The 24788-nt window shown below is 43.6% G+C and overlaps 2 protein-coding genes and 1 long non-coding RNA gene across 4 annotated transcripts; 2 read left to right on the top strand and 1 right to left on the bottom strand.

The window, feature by feature from the left end:
* Positions 1-1456: 1456 nt before the first annotated feature.
* On the top strand, positions 1457-3159 carry LOC106570496 (D-dopachrome decarboxylase-A). The gene is made up of 3 exons (XM_014142903.2): positions 1457-1692; positions 1886-2061; positions 2579-3159. Exons 1-3 carry the CDS (start codon positions 1585-1587, stop codon positions 2649-2651), a joined length of 357 nt encoding a protein of 118 aa, XP_013998378.1. The 5' UTR covers positions 1457-1584; the 3' UTR covers positions 2652-3159.
* Positions 3160-5344: 2185 nt separating this feature from the next.
* Positions 5345-6513, bottom strand: LOC106570511 (uncharacterized). Its single transcript, XR_006758569.1, has 2 exons — positions 6222-6513; positions 5345-6099 (listed from the first exon to the last, which is right to left on the bottom strand). It is a non-coding gene; the product is annotated as an uncharacterized lncRNA (long non-coding RNA).
* Positions 6514-8140: 1627 nt separating this feature from the next.
* On the top strand, positions 8141-24439 carry LOC106570505 (outer dense fiber protein 2). Of its 2 annotated transcripts, none has more exons than XM_014142922.2 (19): positions 8141-8742; positions 9436-9549; positions 9806-9913; positions 10116-10268; positions 10516-10706; positions 13767-13914; positions 14168-14293; positions 14631-14705; positions 14908-14979; positions 15088-15204; positions 15419-15604; positions 15830-15939; positions 18513-18648; positions 19129-19239; positions 20613-20876; positions 21129-21229; positions 23409-23571; positions 23770-23895; positions 24066-24439. In XM_014142922.2, exons 2-19 carry the CDS (start codon positions 9445-9447, stop codon positions 24234-24236), a joined length of 2463 nt encoding a protein of 820 aa, XP_013998397.2. In that variant the 5' UTR covers positions 8141-8742; positions 9436-9444; the 3' UTR covers positions 24237-24439. The 2 variants fall into 2 exon arrangements, with proteins under 2 accessions (XP_013998397.2, XP_013998389.2); XM_014142914.2 differs by lacking the exon at positions 8141-8742 and adding an exon at positions 8783-8935.
* The last annotated feature ends 349 nt before the right edge of the window (positions 24440-24788 follow it).

Genomic DNA, 24788 nt, shown 5'->3' with positions numbered 1-24788 from the left:
CCAGCATATGGTCTCACAAGGGGTCTGAGGATCTCATCTCGGTACCTAATGGCAGTCAGGCTACCTCTGGCGAGCACATGGAGGGCTGTGCGGCCCCCCAAAGAAATGCCACCCCACACCATGACTGACCCACCGCCAAACCGGTCATGCTGGAGGATGTTGCAGGCAGGAGAACGTTCTCCACGGCGTCTCCAGACTCTCTCACGTCTGTCACGTGCTCAGTGTGAACCTGCTTTCATCTGTGAAGAGCACAGGGCGCCAGTGGCAAATTTGCCAATCTTGGTGTTCTCTGGCAAATGCCAAACGTCCTGCACGGTGTTGGGCTGTAAGCACAACCCCCACCTGTGGATGTCGGGCCCTCATACCACCCTCATGGAGTCTGTTTCTGACCGTTTGAGCAGACACATGCACATTTGTGGCCTGCTGGAGGTCATTTTGCAGGGCTCTGGCAGTGCTTCTCCTGCTCCTCCTTGCACAAAGGCGGAGGTAGCGGTCCTGCTGCTGGGTTGTTGCCCTCCTACGGCCTCCTCCACGTCTCCTGATGTACTGGCCTGTCTCCTGGTAGCGCCTCCATGCTCTGGACACTACGCTGACAGACACAGCAAACCTTCTTGCCACAGCTCGCATTGATGTGCCATCCTGGATGAGCTGCACTACCTGAGCCACTTGTGTGGGTTGTAGACTCCGTCTCATGCTACCACTAGAGTGAAAGCACCGCCAGCATTCAAAAGTGACCAAAACATCAGCCAGGAAGCATAGGAACTGAGAAGTGGTCTGTGGTCCCCACCTGCAGAACCACTCCTTTATTGGGGGTGTCTTGCTAATTGCCTATAATTTCCACCTGTTGTCTATTCCATTTGCACAACAGCATGTGAAATTTATTGTCAATCAGTGTTGCTTCCTAAGTGGACAGTTTGATTTCACAGAAGTGTGATTGACTTGGAGTTACATTGTGTTGTTTAAGTGTTCCCTTTATTTTCTTGAGCAGTGTATATTTTCCATAACCATAAATATTGTGTTTTCAGCTGTTTGAAGCTGGTGTACAAAACCCAAAGTAACAGAAGAAAAACTGAAACTTAAGAAGGGGAAGCATAGAAATAGAACACATAAAACATATCTACTGCTTCTTAAACTTGCTTTCAATGTGAATGACAGATCTGTAACACACATTTCAATGTAAATTTGGTTGGGTTGCAACATTTTGCAGCTTTAATGTCAAAATTCATAAAGGAGAGCAAATGTCCACAATTGATTAGGATTTCATGCTATCGGTTGCTATCAAATATATCGTGAAAATTGCATATGAGCCTGCGTGGGAACAGACTTCTTTTCTGCGCATTGGTCCGTAGAGAAACGCCTCATGACATTGGTCCGTAGAGAAACGCCTCATGACATTGGTCCGTAGAGAAACGCCTCATGACATTGGTCCGTAGAGAAACGCCTCGTGAGCTCATGAGGCGTTTCTCTACGGACCAATGGGCAGAAGAGAAGTGCAATCGCTTTCTCGAAAAAAGTGAACACTCGCAGTAAACTGACCCCTATAGCCATCTCATCTGACAGAACGGGTCTCTTTACAAAATCATCATGCCGTTCATTGATTTGGAAAGTAACTTACCTGCTAGTAAGTTTTCTGAGGATTTCTTGAAAAAGCTAGGGTCCAAAACAGCTGCTGTTCTAGGCAAACCCGAAGAGGTGAGTAGGTAGCTCTGGTTCACCGCGTTACTATAGTTAATAACGCTACTAAGTGAAGTTGCCTCACTGCAGCTAAAGAGCAGAGGTTACACAATATCACCAATACAACACATTCTCTATTGAGATTGCAGTTCACTGTAGCTTAGCTAGGTTGTGCTCGTGTGTGTATTTATGTTGTCTTTTTTTAATGTAGAGAATGATAGTGGTGGTGAAACCTGGACTGCCAATGCTCATGTGTGGAACTTGCGCTCCGTGCGTCATACTGTCTGTGTCCGCCATCGGTGTCACTGACACAGCTGAGAAGAACAAGGAACACAGTGCCAATATCTTACCTTTTCTTATTGGAGAACTTGGTCTTACTGAGGACAGGTTAGTAGCTGATTATGTGTGTAATATGCTACAAATCATTAGTTTTCATTTGCAGACGATAAGGAGCTTGCTGTGGATAAAGGCCATGTCATGTGATACCTCCTCTGATATTGAAAGTGGGAGTGTCCAACTCAACTCAGTTATGGCCAGTTCCTCTATCCTGCAACCTCTTTAGAGCACAATTCAACATTGACTTCTCTGGCAAGTTTCTTATCTGTTATGCCATGGTGTTTCTGGATTTATAGACAGTGCAGATGTGTAGTTTAGGGCCAGGCTACTAATACAATAAGTTGTTGATTATAGCCTAAGGCTTGTAAGTAAGGTGCTCCACTGCCTTGCAACAGCATCATTCAAAGGGAATATAAATGTCAAATATGTATTTACTATATACTGGATTTCATTTGATATTGCATGAATATAATATTGCATTTAGTAGATTTTAATTATATAAACATGATTTTTGTGTATATGATTTGCATTACATGAATCTTATTATAGGTTAACTTGTATTCTCCAGGATCGTGATCAGGTTCTATGCACTGGAGCCACATCAGGTTGGAAAGAAAGGTACTGTTATGAGTTACCTCTAGGAGGCACTGTGGACGACAGAGTGACTTCAAGCATCCATTCCACAGCAGTTGCCATTGGAGAGGACAAACCCTGTCACTGGATTTCCACCACTCAATTGGACATGAGTGCCACATGTCGTCAATAAGACTTGCATAGCATTTTAGGATTATGGAATTTGTCCCCATGAAACTATGTCCTGGAACCAGGACTCATTAATCTATATTACTGTACATGTCTGCCATAGTAAACAGAACCACACATTTGACAAGCTAGATGATAAAATACCCTGATTAGAGGAAATGTAAGTCAATTGACTTGTATTCAATGTTATTACTATGTCATTTCAACTATTCATTTCATATCACAAGAACATTGGATAATGCGGTTATAGATTTTTTTGTTGTTGCTGTTTTGGTAGTAAGAATCATAATGACTAACATACACAACCGTCACTTAGAAATCTCCTTGTTTTTGAAAGAAAAGCACTTTTTTTTGTCCATTAAAATAACATCAAATTGATAAAAAATACAGAGTTCCTCTGTCCAGTGTCTGTGTTCTTTAAACCATCTTTTCTTTTTATTGGCCAGTCTGAGATATGGCTTTTTCTTTGCAACTCTGCATAGAAGGCCAGCATCCCGGAGTCGCCTCGTCACTGTTGACGTGAGACTGGTGTTTTGCAGGTACTATTTAATGAAGCTGCCAGTTGAGGACTTGTGAGGTATCTGTTTCTCAAACTAGACACTCTAATGTACTTGTCCTCTTGCTCAGTTGTGCACAAGGGCCTCACACTCCTCTTTCTATTCTGGTTAGAGCCAGTTTGCGGTGTTCTGTGAAGGGAGTAGTACACAGCGTTGTACGAGATCCTCAGTTTCTTGGCAATTTCTCGCATGGAATTGCCTTCATTTCTCAGAACAAGAATAGACTGACGAGTTTCAGAAGAAAATGATTTGTTTCTGGCCATTTTGAGCCTGTAATCGAACCCACAAATGCTGATGCTCCAGATACTCAACTAATCTAGTTTTATTGCTTCTTTAATTAGCACAACAGTTTTCAGCTGTGCTAACATAATTGCAAAAGGGTTTTCTAATGATCAATTAGCCATTTAAAATTATAAACTTGGATTAGCTAACACAACGTACCATTGGAACACAGGAGTGGTGGTTGCTGATAATGGGCCTCTGTACACCTATGTAGATATTCCATAGGAAAAGTATTATTTTATTTTATTTCACCTTTATTTAACCAGGTAGGCCTTTACAACTGTGACCTGGCCAAGATAAAGCAAAGTAGTGCGACAAAAACAACACAGAGTTACACATAAACAAACGTACAGTCAATAACACAAAATAAAAATGTAAAAATCTATGTATAGTGTGTGTAAATGTAGAAGAGTAGGGAGGTAGGCAATAAATAGGCCCTAGAGGCAAAAATAATTACAATTTAGCATTAATACTGGAGGGATAGATGTGCAGATGATGATGTGGAGATACTGGGGTGCAAGAGGGTAAGTAATAATATGGGAATGAGGTAGTCGTGTGTGCTATTTACAGATTGGCTGTGTACAGGTAGAGTGATCGGTAAGCTGCTGACAGCTGATGCTTAAAGTTAGAGAGGGAGATATAAGACTCCAGCTTTTGCGATTTGTTCCAGTCATTGACAGCAGAGAACTGGAAGGAAAGGCGGCCAAAGGAAGTGTTGGCTTTGGGGATGACCAGTGCAATATACCTGCTGGAGCGCGTGCTACGGGTGGGTGTTGCTATGGTGACCAGTGAGCTGAGATAAGGCGGAGCTTTACCTACCAAAGACTTATAGATGACCTGGAGCCAGTGGGTTTGGCGACAGATATGTAGTGAGGGCCAGCCGACGAGAGATTGCAGGTCAGGTCGCAGTGGTGGGTAGTATATGGGGCTTTGGTGATAAAACGGATGGCACTGTGATAGACTACATCCAGAGTAGAGTGTTGGGTGCTATTTTGTAAATGACATCGCTCGAAGTCAAGGATCGGTAGGATAGTCAGTTTTACGAGGGTATGTTTGGTGGCATGAGTGAAGGAGGCTTTGTTGCGAAATAGGAAGCCGATTCTAGATTTCATTTTGGATTTGAGATGCTTAATGTGAGTCTGGAAGGAGAGTTTACAGTCTAGCCAGACACCTAGGTATTTGTAGTTGTCCACATATTCTAGGTCAGAACCAGAGTACCACTACCAGAGTAGTGATGCTAGTTGGGCGGGAGGATGCGGGCAGCAATCGGTTGAAGAGCATGCACTTACTTTTACTAGCATTTAAAAGTAAGTTGGAGGCCACGAAAGGAGTGTTGTATGGCGTTGAAGCTCGTTTGGAGGTTTGTTAACACAGTGTCCAAAGAAGGACCAGATCTTCCGTTTCCAGCTACAATAGTTATTTACAACGTTAACAATGTCTACACTGTATTTCTGATCAATTTGATGTTATTTTAATGGACAAAAATGTGCTTTTCTTTCAAAAGCAAGGACATTCTAAGTGACTCCAAACTTTTGAACGGTAGTGTAGATAATAGACTAGTATTACCAAGTACTTTCAGTTTAAAGGAAGCTAAGTAAATGTCATACTGTGAAACAGCATTATATGCATTTGTTGAGTGTAGAAGCAGATAAGGACATAACACACTTTATGCTGCATTGGACTAATATGCAGACATATTTGTGAAGGGCTTTGCACAGTGAATTTCCATATACTGTATTCCTTTTGAATTTATTAGGCTCACAAGTATCAAGAAAATGTTGCGAAGGATTTGCTGTACAATTAGTCATACTTGAAGTAAAGATACCTATATTCTCAGTTGAGTGTCCCACATGACTCCAAATTATTTTCAGAATTTAATGTCTTGTAGATATTTCTTTACACTCAACAGGAAGTGTATTAAAATTATACAAGATGTGCTTAAAATGTGACATTGAATAGCTAGATATTTAGGAGCAGTGTACTGTAAACCAAACCAATGTAAATAATGTGCTATCTTTCCATGCAATACAGCCCACAACAGTCCAGTACTAGGCCTAATCTTGTCAATCAGCCATGTACATGTGAAGGCAAAAAAAGAAATGCATTTTCGACTGTGTTTGCTGTCCATACATTATACAATTTAGTATTTATTATGATCCCTAATTAGCTGCTGCTCTTCCTGGGGTCCAAACAATATTGTTAGTCTTAAGTTTGTCTTATAACAACCCCTGCTGGATCATCTTATTAGTATACAGTAATGTCCTTTTGTTTGAAATGGCAAGGCAAATTAAAATATTCTTGCTCATTCTTGGTTGGCTTGTGTTGAATTCAGAACAACAACCCTTTAATCTTGCTGTATGCATGTCATCTTTCAGGATGTTGTCTGCTTCTCCAGGTCCTCTGACAGTGCCAGGTAGAATCTCCCTTTAGCTTTATCCTTATTCATCAGCTTGGTCAGCAGAGCCACTGAGCCTCTTCTCTCTAGCTCCTCATCGTTAAGGATGTGAAAAGACAACTAGGGATGCATTACTTTCTTAGATTGAGAATTACTGCACAGTGATTACTCCCCATATCCCCATATTAGTCAAAAGATAAGACTCTGTTACATACCTATATGTATTTATTTAACTTCTCAGCGAGACTATTCTGGTTCATCTTCTTCAGGATCTTCAGAGTGATTTTCACAGCACCGTCCAGTCTGTAACTCTGCACCATCTTATCCACTGTCTCCATCCTGTCTCCATTTTCCAGCCAGCTCTTTGGGATGGGAGGATAGTCATTCCCCATACCCTGAGTCAGGTACCACTGAAATCTCTTCAACTCGTCTGAGTTCAGATCCTCCATAATGTTAAGCAGCTGAGCCGGACTGATCACCATGGTTGATCACTACACACACCACTTTAGAACAAGTAGAAAAAATGGTCAAACTTTGACAGAAGCACCCTCTAATAATAGTTTTTTTAATACAGAAAAACAATGCAACCTTTTAGTGTTTATTGAGACAAAACATCGTACCTTTTTGGTATCCAAAATAAGCTTTTCTCAGTGCCAACGTGTCACGATTGCAACACCCGGGGTTTACTTTCACTTTTGACTCCAGGAAATATCTGTATATGAGTACACTCTGGCGGGAAACAACTCGCAAACTCCTTCTTCCTTGGGTGTGTTTGTGAGAGAGAGACAGCGAGAGGCAGGTTTGACAGACTGAGGGGTCTGTAGGACTGCCCTGTTTAGTTGTGAAAAATGGTCCTATTAAAAACATGTAATTTCAGAAATGAAAATGAATATGAAGGACCAATAGACCTACAATAAGTGATTAGAATCAGGACCAGAACATGTGGATTAACATTGTGGTGGCCTGTTTGTATCTGTTATAAGTAGGATTTAAACCGGAGAATATTGTGCATACAAGTTTTGCTTTGTTTACAGTATGAATGCAGTACTGGACAGTGCCTTGCACAGATTGAAGAGGAGTGGACTCTCTCCTGTACACTCTTCCACTGATCCTTGGTTAGTATTGAAATGTTCCCACAGTTCCTTCAATTCAATGATGGACACCACTGCTGAAAAATTACTATAAGAACCCATGACTAACCTCACATCATGTGGACCAGGTGATAGGCTACACATCCCATAATGTCGTGTACAAGTAGGACAAGACATGAGTGGAAACCACGGAAGGTAGAGCTGACAGCAATTAGAACATTGGTTTACTTTGAGGGCCACCCTGAGCCCGATTTAATTTGATGGAACTGTCCCCTACCAACCAGACCTCAACATTGACAGGGTGGCTGGAGGAAGTGGTACAAACTCCATCAGTAAAGAAAAAACCTAGAAAGAATAATACATTAAAAAAACATTGACATCTACAAGACAACGTTGATGATCTGGAATTGTTATAAATACTGAAACATTATTGGGTCTGGGAAACTCTGATATTGATCAGTTTTGCAGTCCTTCTAGCTTCATCACATAACTATAGTCTGTCATTAACATGTGTGAATGTTGCTGTTTCTTTATAATCTACTGTGAAAGCCACTTGCCACAGCTGAAAAAAAAAAAGTTATTATATTGTATTATTTTATTTTCTATCAGTTACACTGCATTCTAGAATTATATTCTAGAATTATATTATATTCTTGTGGCTGTACCTAAAAGTGACTTAGTTCACAACAACTGTCTTATCTAGGCTTGTGGTTCCCAACCTTTTTTGCTTACTGTACCACCAACTGAATTTTGCTCTGCCCGGAGTGCCCCTGAAGTACACCCTTACAGTATTATTTTGAGCCATTATTGCATGGAACGCCGTTCCATCTCATATTGCTCAAATAAACAGCATACCTGGTTTAGATAAAGCAACACTTCACGGCACAACCCCTCTCCCCTATTTGACCTAGATAGTTTGTGTGTTTGCATTGATATGTAGGCTACGTGTGCTTTAAAAAAGTTTTTATGTAGTTCTGTCCTTGAGCTGTTCTTGTCTATTGATGTTCTGTATTATGTCATGTTTCATATTTTGTGTGGACTACAGGAAGAGTAGCTGCTGCTTTTGCAACAGCTAATGGGGATCCTAATAAAATACCAAATCTGTGTGTATTTAACTTAACGTAAGGCGTAAAAGTCTATCCGTCTAGAGATCTGTATATAATGACGAGATGCTCAAGGCAGGCGACAAGTATAGGTCCAAAATAAGCTCATAGAAACGCATTTGGCATTTTACAAGTAAGCCTATGGTCTCATGAGTCTTCTTAAGTATCCCCTGTGGATAGGCCAAGTACCCCAGGTTGGGAACCACTGATCTAGGCTATTTTCATATTTAACTGGACCACCTAACTACTGCCATCACCATCATGAGTGCAGCCAGGATAGTCATGGCTAGAACGAATCCAGCTTTGGTAAATTAAGGTCAAAGGTCATGTGTTTTGCATTTTACCTAACCCTAACACTTTTTCTCACCTTAACCTAATTATCCTAACCTGCTAAGTTAATTATTCTAACCTGCCTCATAAACCCTTCTAACCATGACCCCGGGAGAGGAGCGAGAAACACCCATCCAAAGCAAACTTGTGTAAGCTTGGACGGTTTCCAGGGAACCCGTTGCTATCAACAACGTGGACCATAAAACACCAAGGTCAGTTCTTTGCTCCAATCACAGACCAGCAAAGTTTTGAATCAGCCAACCACCTATCAGAATGCTAGTCTACCGGAAGAATGGTGTTTTAGAGGAAGCTTTGCCTGTTGAATGAAATGCTAGCAAGCTAAGTAAAATATATTTCACAATATACATAATCTACCATTTCGAGGAATATTTGGGTTTTCACATGGTGAGTGACTTCTGATGTTAATGCTACAGTAGATACTGTAGATACTCCACGTCGCAGTCTCTGTCTTAGCTTAATGGTTTAGCCAAATAGCTAGCCAGCTAACGTTACCAGGCCATTTCATGTTTTATCTACTATATTTCATAAGCTACTTATCTATCTAGCTTGCTAGTATAATGGCTATCTAACTAACTATGTATCTTTTGATTGACAGACAATCTCCTACTAAACAAGAATCACATCTGACAGTGAATAAACCCCACCTTGTTTGTTTACACTTGCCCCCATTTCCTTGATGTTTGTGTTTGATGATGTACCCAGGGAAACTGTCCCTTATCAAGGCCTCCTTTGCGCCATTTACTCTGTTTCTGACATTGCATATGATTCTGCCTCCCTTTGTTGTAGTGCTGTGTTGTAGTGCTGGGCCACAATAGAAAGTTTGAGTTGATGAGGGAGTTGTTTTGTGGCCTTTGCGTAGTTGACACACTGCTTTTTTTTTACAGAAAAAAGCAATGAGAACCCGATCAATCTCACCGCTCCTACATGTGCACGTGAATGAGACTAAGCCTGTGCATGTGCATGTGAAGAAGAGTAGGAGCCCTGCCAGGACACCACAGGTTGGAAAAACCTTTTCAGGCGAACACATTTGAAACAGTTCATTAGATGTCCTAGTTTCCTATCAATACAGTTCTGATTCAGGGCCTGAGGTGCTGAATTGATACGAAAACCATGGAGAATATGTTCTACGCTGTTTCCAAGGGTCTCTGAATGTATACTCCTTTCTTTTATGCTATTTGATACTGTATACCATGCACTACATGTAAAGGCATAGTGTCTCCCTTGAGTTTTATGCTGTCTGTTTTTTATGGTAAGACTAAGGGCGATGGAGGGAACCTGCGACCTACTGCAAAGGTCAAGACACGGGTGCCGTGGATACCGCCTGGGAAGGCCTCCATTCGGGATGCCTCCTACAAATGGGAGGTCTGACATGCTATTCACTCCTTTTATCTTGTCTGTCTATTTATCTTAATTTCCACTAATGCAATGTATCCATACACCTATTAAAGCAGTATCTTATAAAATAACTAATTTCAAGACTATCCTATCAACAATATGTTATAAAATGGATCAAAAGAAGCAATGTTGCCAGAGTCTGTGGTCACTGAATCTATTCATGTCTCAGGGGCCGACTCATCGTCTGGAGATCACACCATTACCTCAGCCCGAGATCTCCCACTCTCCGCTGCGATTTGCCGACCTCTCGTCAGAGGAAGAGGAAGTGCTGCATGGACGAATCAACCAGTACGAGAGGAAGATTGACAGCCTGATGACTGAGGTCAGCACGTTCAAAAGTGTTGTCTGTCCCTCCCATAAAATTCTCCTTAGGACCGGATGCACAAGTTCCCCTAGTTCCCTACCTCTTGATACAACATTTATTTCATCTTATAAGTGTGTGTGTGTGTGTGTGTGTGTGTGTGTGTGTGTGTGTGTGTGTGTGTGTGTGTGTGTGTGTGTGTGTGTGTGTGTGTGTGTGTGTGTGTGTGTGTGTGTGTGTGTGTGTGTGTGTGTGTGTGTGTGTGTAGGTGGAGCTGCAAAGGAAGGAGCAGCTGCTGGAGCGGCAGTCTGAGAAACTTAGCGCCTCCCAGCAGGTCATCGAGGAGCAGGAGAAGGAGCTGGCCGAGGTGGCCAATGAGCTGGAGGTCACGGAGAGGGAGAACTCCCACCTGCGCCACTCCATGGAGAAGATGCTGGACGAGAGTGACTGCACCAGCAGGTATGGACCAGACAGACGCACTTGAAACCATAGTTTATTTTAATTTACTTTGTTTTCGTAACGTTACAGCTTTAACTTATTTTCTTATTTTTGCCCTGTATTAAAAATGTACTGTATTTGATGGACAGTGTTAGTCAGAAAGTAGAGAGGGAAACAGATAGTGAGTGGCAGACAGACAGGAAGATGGGATTCAATACCCTGTTGCCTGCAGGTATGAGTTGTCCAGAGTTGTTATGACTGTGATGATGAGCCATGATTCTCAGACTCCTTTAACCCATTAATAGTCCTTGTAATAAAATAAGGTCTATTTAGTAGTTCTTTATATATAACATCTGATTTATTGTCGGGAGCCAAAAGTTAAGTTATCGAGAGCCACAAGTTACTCACGAGCCATGCAAAATATCACTGGCCTGTTATAATGTCATACAATGAGCCCTGGTGTCCTGGCTGAAATTCCCAATCTGGCCCTCATACCATCATGGCCACCTAATCATTCACAGCTTTCAATTGGCTCATTCATCCCCCCCTCCTATCCCCTGTAACTATTTCCCAGGTCATTGCTGGTGGCTCTCAAACAAGCAAAGCGTCAGTATAGAGACAAAGTGGAGTCGCAATTCATCGGCTCAAACACGAGACGTATGTGGCAGGGTCTACAGTCAATCACAGATTACAAAAAGAAAAACAATCCCGTCGCGGACATCGACATCTTGCTTCCAGACAAATTAAAAGACGTATTTGCGCGCTTTGAGGACAATACAGTGCCACAGACGCGGCCTGCTACCAAAGACTGTGGGCTCTCTATCTCTCGATCTTGAAGTGCTTTGAGAGACTAGTCAAGGATCATATCACCTCCACTTTACCTGCCACCCTAGACCCACTCCAATTTACTTACCGCCCCAATAGGTCCACAGACATTGCAATCGCCATCACACTGCACACTGCCCTATCCCATCTGGATAAGAGGAATATCTATGTAAGAATGCTGTTCATTGACTACAGCTCAGCATTCAACACCAAACTCATCATTAAGCTTGAGACCCTGGGTTCTCGACCCCGCCCTGTGAAACCCGGTCCTGGACTTCCTGAAGAGCTGCCCCCAGGTGGTGAAGGTAGGATCCTCAACACAGGGCCCCACAAGGGTGCGTTCTCAGCCCTCTCCTGTACTCCCTGTTCACCCACAACTGCGTGGCCATGCACGCCTCCAACTCAATCATCAAGTTTGCAGACGACACAACAGTGGTAGGCTTCATTACCAACAACAACGAGACAGCCTACAGTGAGGAGGTGAGGGCCCTCGGAGTGTGGTGTCAGGAAAAGAATCTCTCACTCAATGTCAGCAAAACAAAAGAGATGATCGCGGACTTCAGGAAACAGCAAAGGGAGCACCCCCCTATCCACATCGACGGGACAGCAGAGGAGAAGGTGGAACGTTTTTAAGTTCCTCAGTGTACATATCACAGACAAACTGAAATGGTCCACCCACACTTAGTGTGGTGAAGGAGGTGCAACAGTGCCTCTTTAACCTCAGGAGGCTGAAAAAATGTGGCTTGTCACCAAAAACCCTCACTAACCTTTACAGGTACACAATTGAGAGCATCCTGTCGGGCTGTATCACCGCCTGGTACGGCAACTGCACCGCCCACAACTGCAGGGCTCTACAGAGGGTGGTGTGGTCTGCACAACGCATCACCGGGGGCAAACTACCTGCCCTCCAGGACACTTACAGCACCCGATGTCACAGGAAGGAAAAAAAGATAATCAAGGACAACAACCACCCAAGCCACTACCTGTTCACCCCGCTTCCATCCAGAAGGCGAGGTCAGTACAGGTGCATCAAAGCTGGGACAGTGAGATTGAAAAACAGCTTCCATCTCATGGCCATCAGATTGTTAAACAGCCACCACTAGCACAGAGAGACGGCTGCCTACCTACAGACTTGATATCATTGGCCACTTTAATAAATGGAACACTAGTCACTTTTTAATTATGCCACTTCAAGAATGTTTTCATATCTTGCATTATTCATCTCATATGTTGTATACTGTATCCTTCACTATCTATTCTTTACTATCTATTGCATCTGCTCATCCATATATTTTATACTTATATATTCTCATCCCATTCCTTTACTAGACTGTGTGTATTAGGTTTTGTTGTGGAATTGTTAGATATTACCTGTTAGCTACTGCTGCACTGTCGGATCTAGAAGCATAAGCATTTCAATACACTCACAATAACATCTGCTAACCAAGTGTATGTGACCAATAAAATTAGATTTGATTTTAAATGATGTGTTCTCAGTCAATTTACCAGGTAAAATAAGGGTAAAATTAAAACATTAAGAACACTTACTCTTTCCATGACAGACCGACGAGGTGAATCCAGGTGAAAGCTATGATCCCTTATTGATGTCACCTGTTAAATCCACTTCAATCAGTGTAGGTGAAGGGGAGGAGACGGGTTAAAGAAGGATTTTTAAGCCTTGGGGCAAGACAAAAGATTTAAGTGACTTTGAACGGGGTATGGTAGTAGGTGCCAGGCGTGGCGGTTTCTGTCAACAACTGCAGCGCTGCTGGGTTTTTTACTCTCAACAGTTTCCCGTGTGTATCAAGAATGGTTCACCACCCAAAGGACATCCAGCCAACTTGACACAATTGTGGGAAGCATTGGAGTCAACATAGGCCAGCATCGACACCTTGTAGAGTCCATGCCCCGACGAATTGAGGCTGTTCTGAGGGCAAAAGGGGGTGCAACTCAATATTAGGAAGGTGTTCTTAATGTTTTGTACACTTAGTGTATAATTAAGCAATAAAGCCCGTGGAGGTGTGGTAGAACCATTAGCCATATACCACAAACCCCCAAGATGCATTATTTCTATTATAAACTGTTAACCAACGTAATTAGAGCAGTAAAAATACATGTGGTATACAGTCTGGTATACAGCATTCAGGGCTCAAACCACCCAGTTTATAATACAACAATCTTTACTTTTTGTGTCCCATATTCACAATCTGCCATTCCTCTGCCTCTCATACGATGTCTTCCTACACACCTGTCCAGACTAGAGAGGTCTATGGAGTCGATGCAGCTGGAGAAGGACACTCTGCTCAGGAAGTTGATGGAGGCTGAGATAGATGGGACAGAGGCTGCAATACAGGTGTCAGCCCTCAGAGAGACCGTCACTAAGATGAGGAGTGTCAGCACCAGCGTGAGTGATAACAGACAGGGTTAGGGGGTTCAGCACAATTTCAATTCAGGGGATGGATTGACATGCCAATTCAGACTATTTGTTATTTTCAGAGGGGATATTAGTTAACTTCCTCAGTTGACTGAATTGAAATGGAATTGACCCCAACTATGCTAAGAAACCAATATAGGTTTTCAAAATGCATATGGTAGGTGCAACCTCAAGATATAATATAGGTGTTGAAATATGAAATTCTTTCATTTGGTTGGAAAAGAGGATGTCTGGGACTGAGTCTTCCCTCCTGGCGCGTCAGAAGGAGCTGCTGCTCCAGAAACTGGAGACGTTTGAGGCCACCAACCGCACGCTGCGCCACCTACTGAGGGAACAGCATGGACGTGAGGTACCGGTACACGCTTCAGGACAGTAGAGGTCAGATTGGCCTGCAGTAGAGTAGAACTTACTTTTAGCTATAACATGCCTTGATTTAGGGCCACAACATGATTAGCAAAGATACTTTACTTACCCTGAACCCTAACCCTACTTGAACCCTAAGTTTCAACAACTTCCAGGAAGGTGAAAATGCTGACAAGATGAGGAACCAATGACTTTCAGAAGCAGGATGAGGCAGCAAGCCAATTACAACTCACAATCTCATGTTGTGGCCCGAAATAAGGCCCTCTTATAACTGCACTTTTACCTGTTGTGGTGGCTGTTTTTCTTATTTGTTTTTTGAACAGCTGGAATCCACGAGGATGTCAGAACAGAAAGATGTACTTCTGAAGAGGCTGACAGACACAGAGGCAGAAAACTCGGTGTGTTTCTTTGAATAAGCCACTGTCTGTCAGCAAAATATTCCTTGAATTACGAATCACCAAAATGTCCTCTTCAAAATGGTTTGTGCTCTTGGGGCAGTTGATGTATAGAGGAAGGTTCTACTGAAGTTAATGTCTGTGTCATTCGTAAAGCATACATTACACTATAAGCATATTATAACCATGCAATGTCATCACACAGAATATTGTGGTGAAACTCCAAGAGAAGGAGCGGGAGGTGAAGCAACTGACTACGCTTCTGGACACAGAGAAGGTGAAGTACAGAGGCAGTAATGTGTCTCACACACTCGCAGCGTGTTCATCAAATATATCATTATTTGAATGATTATGATCATGTATTTTCTGTCTGTTGATGTTCCAGGAGAATGCTAAAACCACAGGCGAACTGTCTAAAGTGCTGGAGTCTACTCGGGCCCACTTGCAGAGCCAGTTACGCAGCAAAGAGGCTGACAACAACCGCCTTGCTGTGCAAATCAAGGTAGAGTAGAGTGACATGTTTGTTGCGTGGATTCTGTTTCGTACGCAATTCATCTTGCTCTGGAGCAGCTTCATTTTGCTGTATTTACATACTGCCTATGCCTTATTGCAAAAGAAAAGTGAAAAGATCATTCCCACTACAAATATTTTTTCTTCTGCAGACAAAATTTCTTCCTGTATGTTTTTTTTCATCCTCTGCTTTCGGATTTGTCAAGAACCTGGAGCGGGCGGCCAGTCAGCAGCAGGGAGAGATGGGTCACCTGCTGGAGCAGTTGCGGGGTGTGAAACTTCAGGCGGAGGCCGACAAAGAGGACCTGAAGAGGGCCACACGGGCCCAGAAACACCGGGCTGAACACAGCGAAGATACCGCCCGGCAGCTCAGCACCCAGCTACTGGATGTGGTAGGTGAAGGGGGGGAGAAGGTGGACTAACTGTGTCTAATCTTTATAAAAAAACTGACCTTGAATCAGTGCTTAGGAACAAGATATCCCACAGAAGAATAGCTTGATGATTAGTCAACCTTTGTTAGTAATGGGCTAGAACAACAGCCTGATGTACCGTGTAGCTCTCCAGGGCCCGGCTTAAATAATGTTAAAATCTATTGGATGATATTGTTGACTTCACAGGAGAACCAGATGGCAGAGGCCCTATCAGCAGCAGAGAACTGCCGTGGTCGCCACGCCCAGGAAATGAAGGACAAGACTCAGCTAGAGATGGAGGTCTCAGTCCTCAACAGGTGAGAGAAAGAGAGAGATGCTTCAGTTGATTGACCACCTTCTCTCAGAATAAGAGGGAACACAGAATCAAGCACAATCATGAATATGTGAAATGTCAAATCAAAGTCATTGGTCACGTACACCATTTAGCAGATCTTATAGGGAATGTAGTGAAATGCCTATGTTACTAGCTCCTAACAATGCAGTAGCATGCCTATGTGTCACGTCCTGACCAGTATAAGGGGTTATTTGTTATTGTAGTTTGGTCAGGACGTGGCAGGGGTGTGTTTGTTTTGTGTTGTCAGGGTTTTTGGGTTGTGTTCTATGTTTTGTATTTCTATGTTCTATTTTCTAGTTTTTCTATTTCTATGTCTAGTTTATTGTTTTGACCTTCAATTGGAGGCGGCTGTTCCTCGTTGCCTCTAATTGAAGGTCCTATTTAGTAGGGGTGTTTTTCATGGGTTTTTTGTGGGTAGTTGTTCTTTGTATAGCCTAGTAGCCTTACAGGACTGTTTCGTTGTTTTTGTATACGTGTTTATTCTTGTTTTCCTTCTTCAATAAAAAAGTAGATGAGTATACATATTCCCGCTGCATTTTGGTCCAATCCTTACGACGCCCGTGACACTATGTTACTAGCTCCTAACAATGCAGTGAAATGTCAAAGAAGTACACAGATAATCCACAACCAAAAAACTAATCAAGAATTTCTGAACAAATTAATTTAAAACCCAAATAGAACTGTAACAGTAATCCAAATGCAATCTATACATATACAGTATACTGTATACACCAGATGAATTTACACAAGATACATAATATATACAAGAGTATGTGGACATCCCTTCAAATTAGTGGATTTGACTATTTCAGCCACACATGTTGCTGACAAGTTTATAAAATCGAGCACACAGCCATGCAATCTCCATATACAAACATTGGCAGTAGAATGGCCCATACTGAAGACCTCAGTGACATTCAATGTGACACCTTTCCGACAAGTCAGTTTGTAAAATTTCTGCCCTGCTAGAGCTGCCCCGGTCAACTGTAAGTGCTGTTATTGTGAATTGGAAACGTCTAGGAGCAACAACGGCTCAGCCGTGAAGTGGTAGGCCACACAAGCTCACAGAACGGGACCACCGAGTGCTGAAACTCATAGCGCTTAAAAATAGTCTGTCCTTGGTTACAACACTCACTACCGAGTGCCAAATTGCCTCTGGAAGTAACATTGGCACAAGAACTGTTCGTCGGGAGCTTCATGAAATGGGTTTCCATGGCCGAGAAGCCGCACACAAGCCTAAGATCACCATGCGCAATGCCAAGTGTCAGCTGGAGTGGTGTAAAGCTCATTGGACTCTGGAGTAGTGGAAACGCATTCTCTGGAGTGATGAATCGCGCTTCACCATCTGGCAGTCCGACGGACGAATCTAGGCGGATGCCAAGTGAACGTTACCTGTCCTAATGCATAGTGCCAACTGTAAAGTTTGGTGGAGGAGGAATAAGGGTCAGGGCTGTTTTTCATGGTTCGGGCTAGGCTCCTTAGTTCCAGTGAAGGTAAATCTTAATGCTACAGCAAATCAAATCAAGTGTTATTTGTCACATGCGCCGAATACAACAGGTGTAGACCTTACAGTGAAATGCTTACTTACAAGCTCTTAACCAACAATGCAGTTTTAGGTAGAGTTAAAGTGACTATGCATAGATAATAAACAGAGAGTAGCAGCAGCTTAAAAGAGGGGGGGCAATGCAAATAGTCTGGGTAGCCATTTGATTAGCTGTTCTGGAGTCTTATGGCTTGGGGGTAAAAGCTGTTAAGAAGTCTTTTGGACCTAGACTTGGTGCTCCGATACCGCTTGCCGTGTGGTAGCAGAGAGAACAGTGTTATGACAAGGATGACAATGCCATTGTAGATGATTCTGTGCTTCCAACTTTGTAGCAATAGTTTGGGGAAGGCCCTTTCCTGTTTCAGGGTGACAATGCCCCCGTGCACAAAGTGAGATCCATACAGAAATGGTTTGTTGAAATCAGTGTGGAAGAACTTGACTGGCCTGTACAGAGCACAAACCTTAGCCCCATCGAACACCTTTGGGAGGAATTGGAATGTCGACTACGAGCCAAGGCCTAATCGGCCAACATCAGGGCACAACCTCACTAATGCTCTTGTGGCTGAATGGAAGCAAGACCCCGCAGCAATGTTCCAACATCTAGTGGAAAGCCTTCCCAGACGAGTGGAGGCTGTTGTAGCAGCAAAGGGGGGACCAACTCCATATTAATGCCCATGATTTTGGAATGATATGTTTGACGAGCCGGTGTCCACATACTTTTGGTCATGTAGTGTAGTCTAAGAATCATATGTAAAACAGTAGATATATTAGAGTGAGCTACATTAAGAATCCAGTATATAAAGAAATATGCTGTGTTTATAAACAGTAACTAAAATGTAATGTACAGTAGTAGAAATATTAGAATGAGCTATGTCAAGAATACTGTCTTTAAATACACAGTATAAACCCCCATGGTCTAACATAAAGCCCAGCTGACATAAAGCCTTCATAATCCAACTTTTATCATCCTGCTCCACCCTGTGTGTGTGCAGCCGAATGTCAGACCTGACACAGCAGCTCCATGGGAGAGAGGACAAGGGCCGGGCCGAGAGAGAGGGGCTCCTGGACCGCCTGCATAGTCTCACCACAGAGGGCACCCACGCCAGGCTACAGAACCAGAGCCTCAAGGTCAATAACGACAATGGATCAACACTTAATTTTTGGCCCGGTTTCCCGGAGACGGATTCATTTTAGTCTGGAAGTTGGACTAGAAATCGCATTGAATGGATATTTTTCATTGGGCTTTAAAGGGGAATGTAAACACTTTAGGAAGTAAAGCTAAGCAATGTTACAGTTAGCTGACGTTCTAAAGCCTAGTGTTTCCCTTCCCCTTTAATCTGTTTCTGTACCAATCCATTATGTGCTACTTTCTTCTTTTACGAGAATCCCATTTCTACCCGGTACCTAACAAATAGTACGTGTTGGTTCTGGTTTCAGTACATTACAAAGATACAAATGTAATTCATTATCCATAGATTTAGCTGACCAGATAATAGATTGCTTCATTGCATCATAACACCGACTTGCGGTCAGATTATTCTGGTACACACATGTACACCGTTCTGTACTGCAGGCTGACAGCCATATGTGTGTGTTTCCCTCATTCAGGCCAGGTTATCTGCTGTGGAGGAGAAGCTGGCTCTGTCCCAGTCAGAGGTACAACAAGTCAAAGCCTCTGTGAAGCAATACGAGAGCCTGGTAGACAGCTATAAGACCCAGGTATGTACACACACACACACAAGTATACGCCCACGTAGTACCCACATACAGTGCTCACAAACATGCAATAATATACTAAATGAAAGAGAATTAAGCAATAAGGCCCGAGGAGGTGTGGTATATGGCAAATATACCACGGCTAAGGGCTGTTCTTATGCATGACGCAAAGCGGGGTCAGACCGTATACCACGGGTATGACAAAACATTTATTTTTACTGCTCTAATTACCGGGGTAACCAGTTCATAATAGCAGTAAGGCACCTCGGGGGATTTGTACTATATTACCAATATACCACAGCTAAGGGCTTTTTTATGGCGGTTTTGGAGCAGTGGCTTGCTGGGCGGCCTTTCAGGTTATGTCGATATAGGACTCGTTTTACTGTGTATATAGATACTTTTGTAACTGTTTCCTCCAGCACATTCACAAGGTCCTTTGCTGTTGTTCTGGGATTGATTTGCACTTTTCGCACCAAAGTACGCTCATCTCTAGGAGACAGAACGCGCCTCCTTCCTGAGCGGTATGACGGCTGCGTGGTCCCATGGTGTTTATACTTGGGTACTATTGTTTGTACAGATGAACGTGGTACCTTCAGGCATTTGGAAATTGCTCCCAAGGATGAACCAGACTTGTGGAGGTCAAAAAAAAGAATTCTGAGGTCTTGGCTGATTTCTTTTGATTTTTCCCATGATGTCAAGCAAAGAGGCACTGAGTTTGAAGGTAGGCCATGAAATACATCCACAGGTACACCTCCAATTGACTAAAATGATGTCAATTCGCCTATCAGAAGCTTCTAAAGCCTTGACATAATTTTCAGGAATTTTCCATGCTGTTTAAAGGCACAGTCAACTTCTGACCCACTGGAATTGTGATACAGTGAATTATAAGTGAAATAATCTGTCTGTAAACAATTGTTGGAAAAATTACTTGTGTCATGTACAAAGTAGGTGTCCTAACCGACTTGCCAAAACTATAGTTTGGTAACAAGAAATTTGTGGAGTGGTGGAAAAACGAGTTTTAATGGCTCCAACCTAAGTGTATGCAAACTTCCGACTTCAACTGTACCACACCCCCCTTGTGCCTTATTGCTTAAATAAATAACTATGTGTGTGTGCGTGCACTGTTCCTGCGTGCTCTATGTGAGTTAGTGTGCGTGCACTGTTCCTGCGTGCTCTATGTGAGTTAGTGTGCGTGCACTGTTCCTGCGTGCTCTATGTGAGTTAGTGTGCGTGCACTGTTCCTGCGTGCTCTATGTGAGTTAGTGTGCGTGCACTGTTCCTGCGTGCTCTATGTGAGTTAGTGTGCGTGCACTGTTCCTGCGTGCTCTATGTGTGTTAGTGCGTCTGTGTAATGCTACCCATTGCCCATCACTCAGGTGGTGAAGATGCGGGCGGAGGCAGACGGGTACTGTGCCAGGCTGGGACAAACGGAATGCGAGGCGCGGGATGTCCGGGACCAGATGGAGAGGGAGTTGGAGGTGGTACGTAGGGAGCTGCTGGGCCGGCTGACAGAGCTGGAGCCTCTTCCTGAGGCACTGCGGCGCTCCGAGGTCCTACTGGAGGAAGCTCAGGACAGGGAACACGCCCAGGAGAGACACAGCACCGAGCTGACCACTGCCCTGTCCGACCTGCGCATGAAGGTGTGTGTGTGTGTGTGTGCGTGTGGTGGGGGGGGGGTGTTTGTTTGTGTGTAGGGGCGGTGGAAAGTGTGTGTATGGGAGGTGGGAAGTGTGTGTGTGTGTGGGTGTGTGTGCCACCTTGGCTGACCTGAGCATGGTGTGTGTGCTGCACACAAAACGTAATGGTATGCTTCCAGACTGTGGCTTTATTGGTGTTATTAATGGTTTATTAATGGATGGTGTGTGTGTGTGTGTGTGTGTGTCTCTCTCTAGGTGGAGCAACAAGGCACCCAGGTGGAGCTGGTGAGAGTGAAGAACTCGGTCCTGTTGGAGGAGAACAAACAGCTGCAACACCGTGTGGAGAGTCTGGAGAGGTCAGACAGTTACTGCCATTCCAGAGCCTGACACTTGTAGTGACCCGCATGAATATCATTACACACTGGACAGTATGAGTCTGTATGTGTGTACAGTGTGCATGTTCCTGTGTGTGTTTGTAATATGATAACTAATATCAGGGGTGCAACTTTCACTGGGGATGGGGGGACATGCATTTTTGTGCCCCCCCCAGTTTTATCATTGGAATGTGATACAAAACGAGGCGGGGGGTGTGCTTTAGGACCATGCGGACGCCTCCGAGCGGTCGGGTAGGCTGTTTGGAGTGTTTATCAACTAAAACAATAAAATAAAAATAATTTTTAAAGTATGTCCCCCCCACCAAAGTTGCGCCCCTGACTACTACAGTTGAAGTCGGAAGTTTACATACACTTAGGTTGGAGTCATTAAAACTTGTTTTTCAACCACTCCACAATTTTCTTGTTAACAAACTATAGTTTTGGCAAGTCGGTTAGGACATTTTTCCAACAATTGTTTACAGACTGATTATTTCACTTATAATTCACTGTATCACAATTCCAGTGGGTCAGAAGTTTAAATACACTAAGTTAACTGTGCCTTTAAACAGCTTGGAAGATTCCAGAAAATGATATCATGGCTTTAGAAGCTTCTGATAGGCTAATTGACATCATTTTAGTCAATTGGAGGTGTACCTGTGGATGTATTTCAAGGCCTACCTTCAAACTCACTGCCTCTTTGTTTGACATCATGGAAAAATCAAAAGAAATCAGCCAAGACCTCAGAAGAAAAATTGTAGACCTCCACAAGTCTGGTTCATCCTTGGGAGCAATTTGCAAATGCCTGAAGGTACCACGTTCATCTGTACAAACAATAGTACGCAAGTATAAACACCATGGGACCACGCAGCCGTCATAGCGCTCAGGAAGGAGACGCGTTCTGTCTCTTAGAGATGAACTTACTTTGGTGCGAAAAGTGCAAATCAATCCCAGAACAACAGCAAAGGACCTTGTGAAGATGCTGGAGGAAACAGGTACAAAAGTATCTATATCCACAGTAAAACGAGTCCAATATCGACATAACCTGAAAGGCTGCTCAGCAAGGAAGAAGCCACTGCTCCAAAACCACCATAATAAAACCAGACTACGGTTTGCAACTGCACATGGGGACGAAGATTGTACTTTTTGGAGAAATGTCCTCTGGTCTGATGAAACAAAAATACAACTGTTTGGCCATTGTTGTGTTTGGAGGGAAAAGGGGAGGCTTGCAAGCCGAAGAACACCATCCCAACTGTGAAGCACAGGTGTGGCAGCATCATGTTGTTGGGGGTGCTTTGCTGCAGGAGGGACTGGTGCACTTCACATAATAGATGGCATAATGAGGCAGGAAAATGATGTGGATATATTGAAGCAACATATCAAGACATCAGTCAGGAAGTTAAAGCTTGGTCGCAAATGGGTCTTCCAAATGGACAACGACTCCAAGCATACTTCCAAAGTTGTGGCAAAATGGCTGAAGGACAACAAAGTCAAGGTTTTGGAGTGGCCATCACAAAGCCCTAACCTCAATCCTATAGAAAATTTGTGGGCAGAACTGAAAAAGCGGGTGCGAGCAAGGAGGCCTACAAACCTGACTCAGTTACACCAGCTCTGTCAGGAGGAATGAGCCAAAATTCACCCAATTTATTGTGGGAAGCTTGTGGAAGGCTACCCAAAACATTTGACCCAAGTTAAACAATTTAAAGGCAATGCTACCAAATACTAATTGAGTGTATGTAAACTTCTGACCCACTGGGAATGTGATGAAAGAAATAAAAGCTGAAATAAATCATTCTCTCTACTATTATTCTGACATTTCACATTCTTAAAATAAAGTGGTGATCCTAACTGACTTAAGACAGGGAATTTTTACTAGGATTAAATGTCAGGAATTGTGAAATACTAAGTTTATGTATTTGGCTATGGTGTATGTAAACTTCCTACTTCAACTGTATATCCAAAGTGACATACGGTTCAGTGAGTTCATACATCGTTAGTGTGTGACCCCGGCGGATACATGTGACCCCCCTCTGTGTGTGTTTATGTATACCGTGTGATGTATGTGTGAGCATACCTGGGTCTTACAGCCCTCCCCTCTATCTCTCCCTTTAACCCCCCTGTCCCCCCATCCCTCCCTCCTTCCCACCCTGTCTCTCCCTTACAGGAAGTTGGAGGAGGCCACCAGTCAAAACAGGGACCTGGCGGGGGTGATCGCCAAGCGGGAGGAGACCATCCACAGCAACCATCTCTGTCTGGAGGAGAAGTCCCGTGAGTGCACCCACCTGACCAACCAGCTGGAGGAGGCTCTAGAAGATGCCCGACTACAGGTCTGTCTGGGGCTCCTGGCTGCCTGGGGACAGGGGGAGGCTGGGGAGCAGTCATTTTCAGACAACAAAAATCTCACCTCGACATCAGCTAAAATACTCTGACAATAGTTTTCTTCCCTGAGGATGTTTTATCTTTGTTGTAACAAGGTGAGAAGTCCGTTGCTCTGTCTGATGGAGTATCTCTGTCCTGGTGTATAGGTGTCCAACACCCGGGAGCGTGCGTCCACCAAAGAGCGCTCCACCCAGTCCAAGGTGGTGGACCTAGAGACACAGTTGAGCAGGACCGCCACAGAACTCACCACCCTACGCCATAGCAAAGAGGAGGTGTGGGGGAGTGTTTTAGAAATGCACATCTCTCGTGTAAAACTCTGATTATAAATCTATGATAGTCTCTAAACCTATTGTGGTCAAAGACATTGAATCACGACAATACTGACCTTACACACACACACAATCAGAGATAATTTCATAACTGTGTGTGTGCTCCCCTTCAGGTGGAGCGGCGTTACCAGTCGCGTCTGCAGGATGTGAAGGATCGTCTGGAGCAGTCAGACAGCATCAACAGGAGTCTGCAGAACTACGTCCAGTTCCTCAAAGAATCCTATGCCAACGTGTTCGGCGACTTAGCCCTCACCAGCTCTCTGCGGGCCCCCTCTCCTATCTGAGGGGACCGTCCCCAAAGATTCTCTCAGAACACACACACAGACACACACACCTATCCCATCTGAGGGTACTCTCCCCAAACACACTTATTTATCCAGGTCCATTTTCAGAGGGCTCTTTTCATCTACAGTGAGGGGGAAAAAGTATTTGATCCCCTGCTGATTTTGTTCGTATGCCCACTGACAAAGAAATGATCAGTCTATAATTTTAATGGTAGGTTTATTTGAACAGTGAGAGACAGAATAACAACAAAAAAATCCAGAAAAACGCATGTCAAAAATGTTATAAATTGATTTGCATTTTAATGAGGGAAATAAGTATTTGACCCCCTCTCAATCAGAAAGATTTCTGGCTCCCAGGTGTCTTTTATACAGGTAACGAGCTGAGATTAGGAGCACACTCTTAAAGGGACTGCTCCTAACCTCAGCTTGTTACCTGTATAAAAGACACCTGTCCACAGAAACAATCAATCAATCAGATTCCAAACTCTCCACCATGGCCAAGACCAAAGAGCTCTCCAAGGATGTCAGGGACAAGATTGTAGACCTACACAA

This window comes from Salmo salar, chromosome ssa01 (assembly GCF_905237065.1).
Source record: "Salmo salar chromosome ssa01, Ssal_v3.1, whole genome shotgun sequence".
Classification (NCBI taxonomy): Eukaryota; Metazoa; Chordata; class Actinopteri; order Salmoniformes; family Salmonidae; genus Salmo; species Salmo salar.
The sequence above is the reverse complement of the archived record's forward strand: the minus strand, read 5'-3'. Positions and strand labels throughout refer to the sequence as shown.

Excerpts from the sequence above, each read along its gene's own strand:
- LOC106570496 (XM_014142903.2), top strand. The coding sequence starts at position 1,585 with ATGCCGTTCATTGATTTGGAAAGTAACTTACCTGCTAGTAAGTTTTCT. Across the intron at positions 1,693-1,885 it reads TTCTAGGCAAACCCGAAGAG|AGAATGATAGTGGTGGTGAA; the intron begins GTGAGTAGGTAG and ends TTTTTAATGTAG. Across the intron at positions 2,062-2,578 it reads CTTGGTCTTACTGAGGACAG|GATCGTGATCAGGTTCTATG; the intron begins GTTAGTAGCTGA and ends TGTATTCTCCAG.
- LOC106570505 (XM_014142914.2), top strand. Across the intron at positions 15,605-15,829 it reads GCACCCAGCTACTGGATGTG|GAGAACCAGATGGCAGAGGC; the intron begins GTAGGTGAAGGG and ends TTGACTTCACAG. Across the intron at positions 23,896-24,065 it reads TACGCCATAGCAAAGAGGAG|GTGGAGCGGCGTTACCAGTC; the intron begins GTGTGGGGGAGT and ends GCTCCCCTTCAG.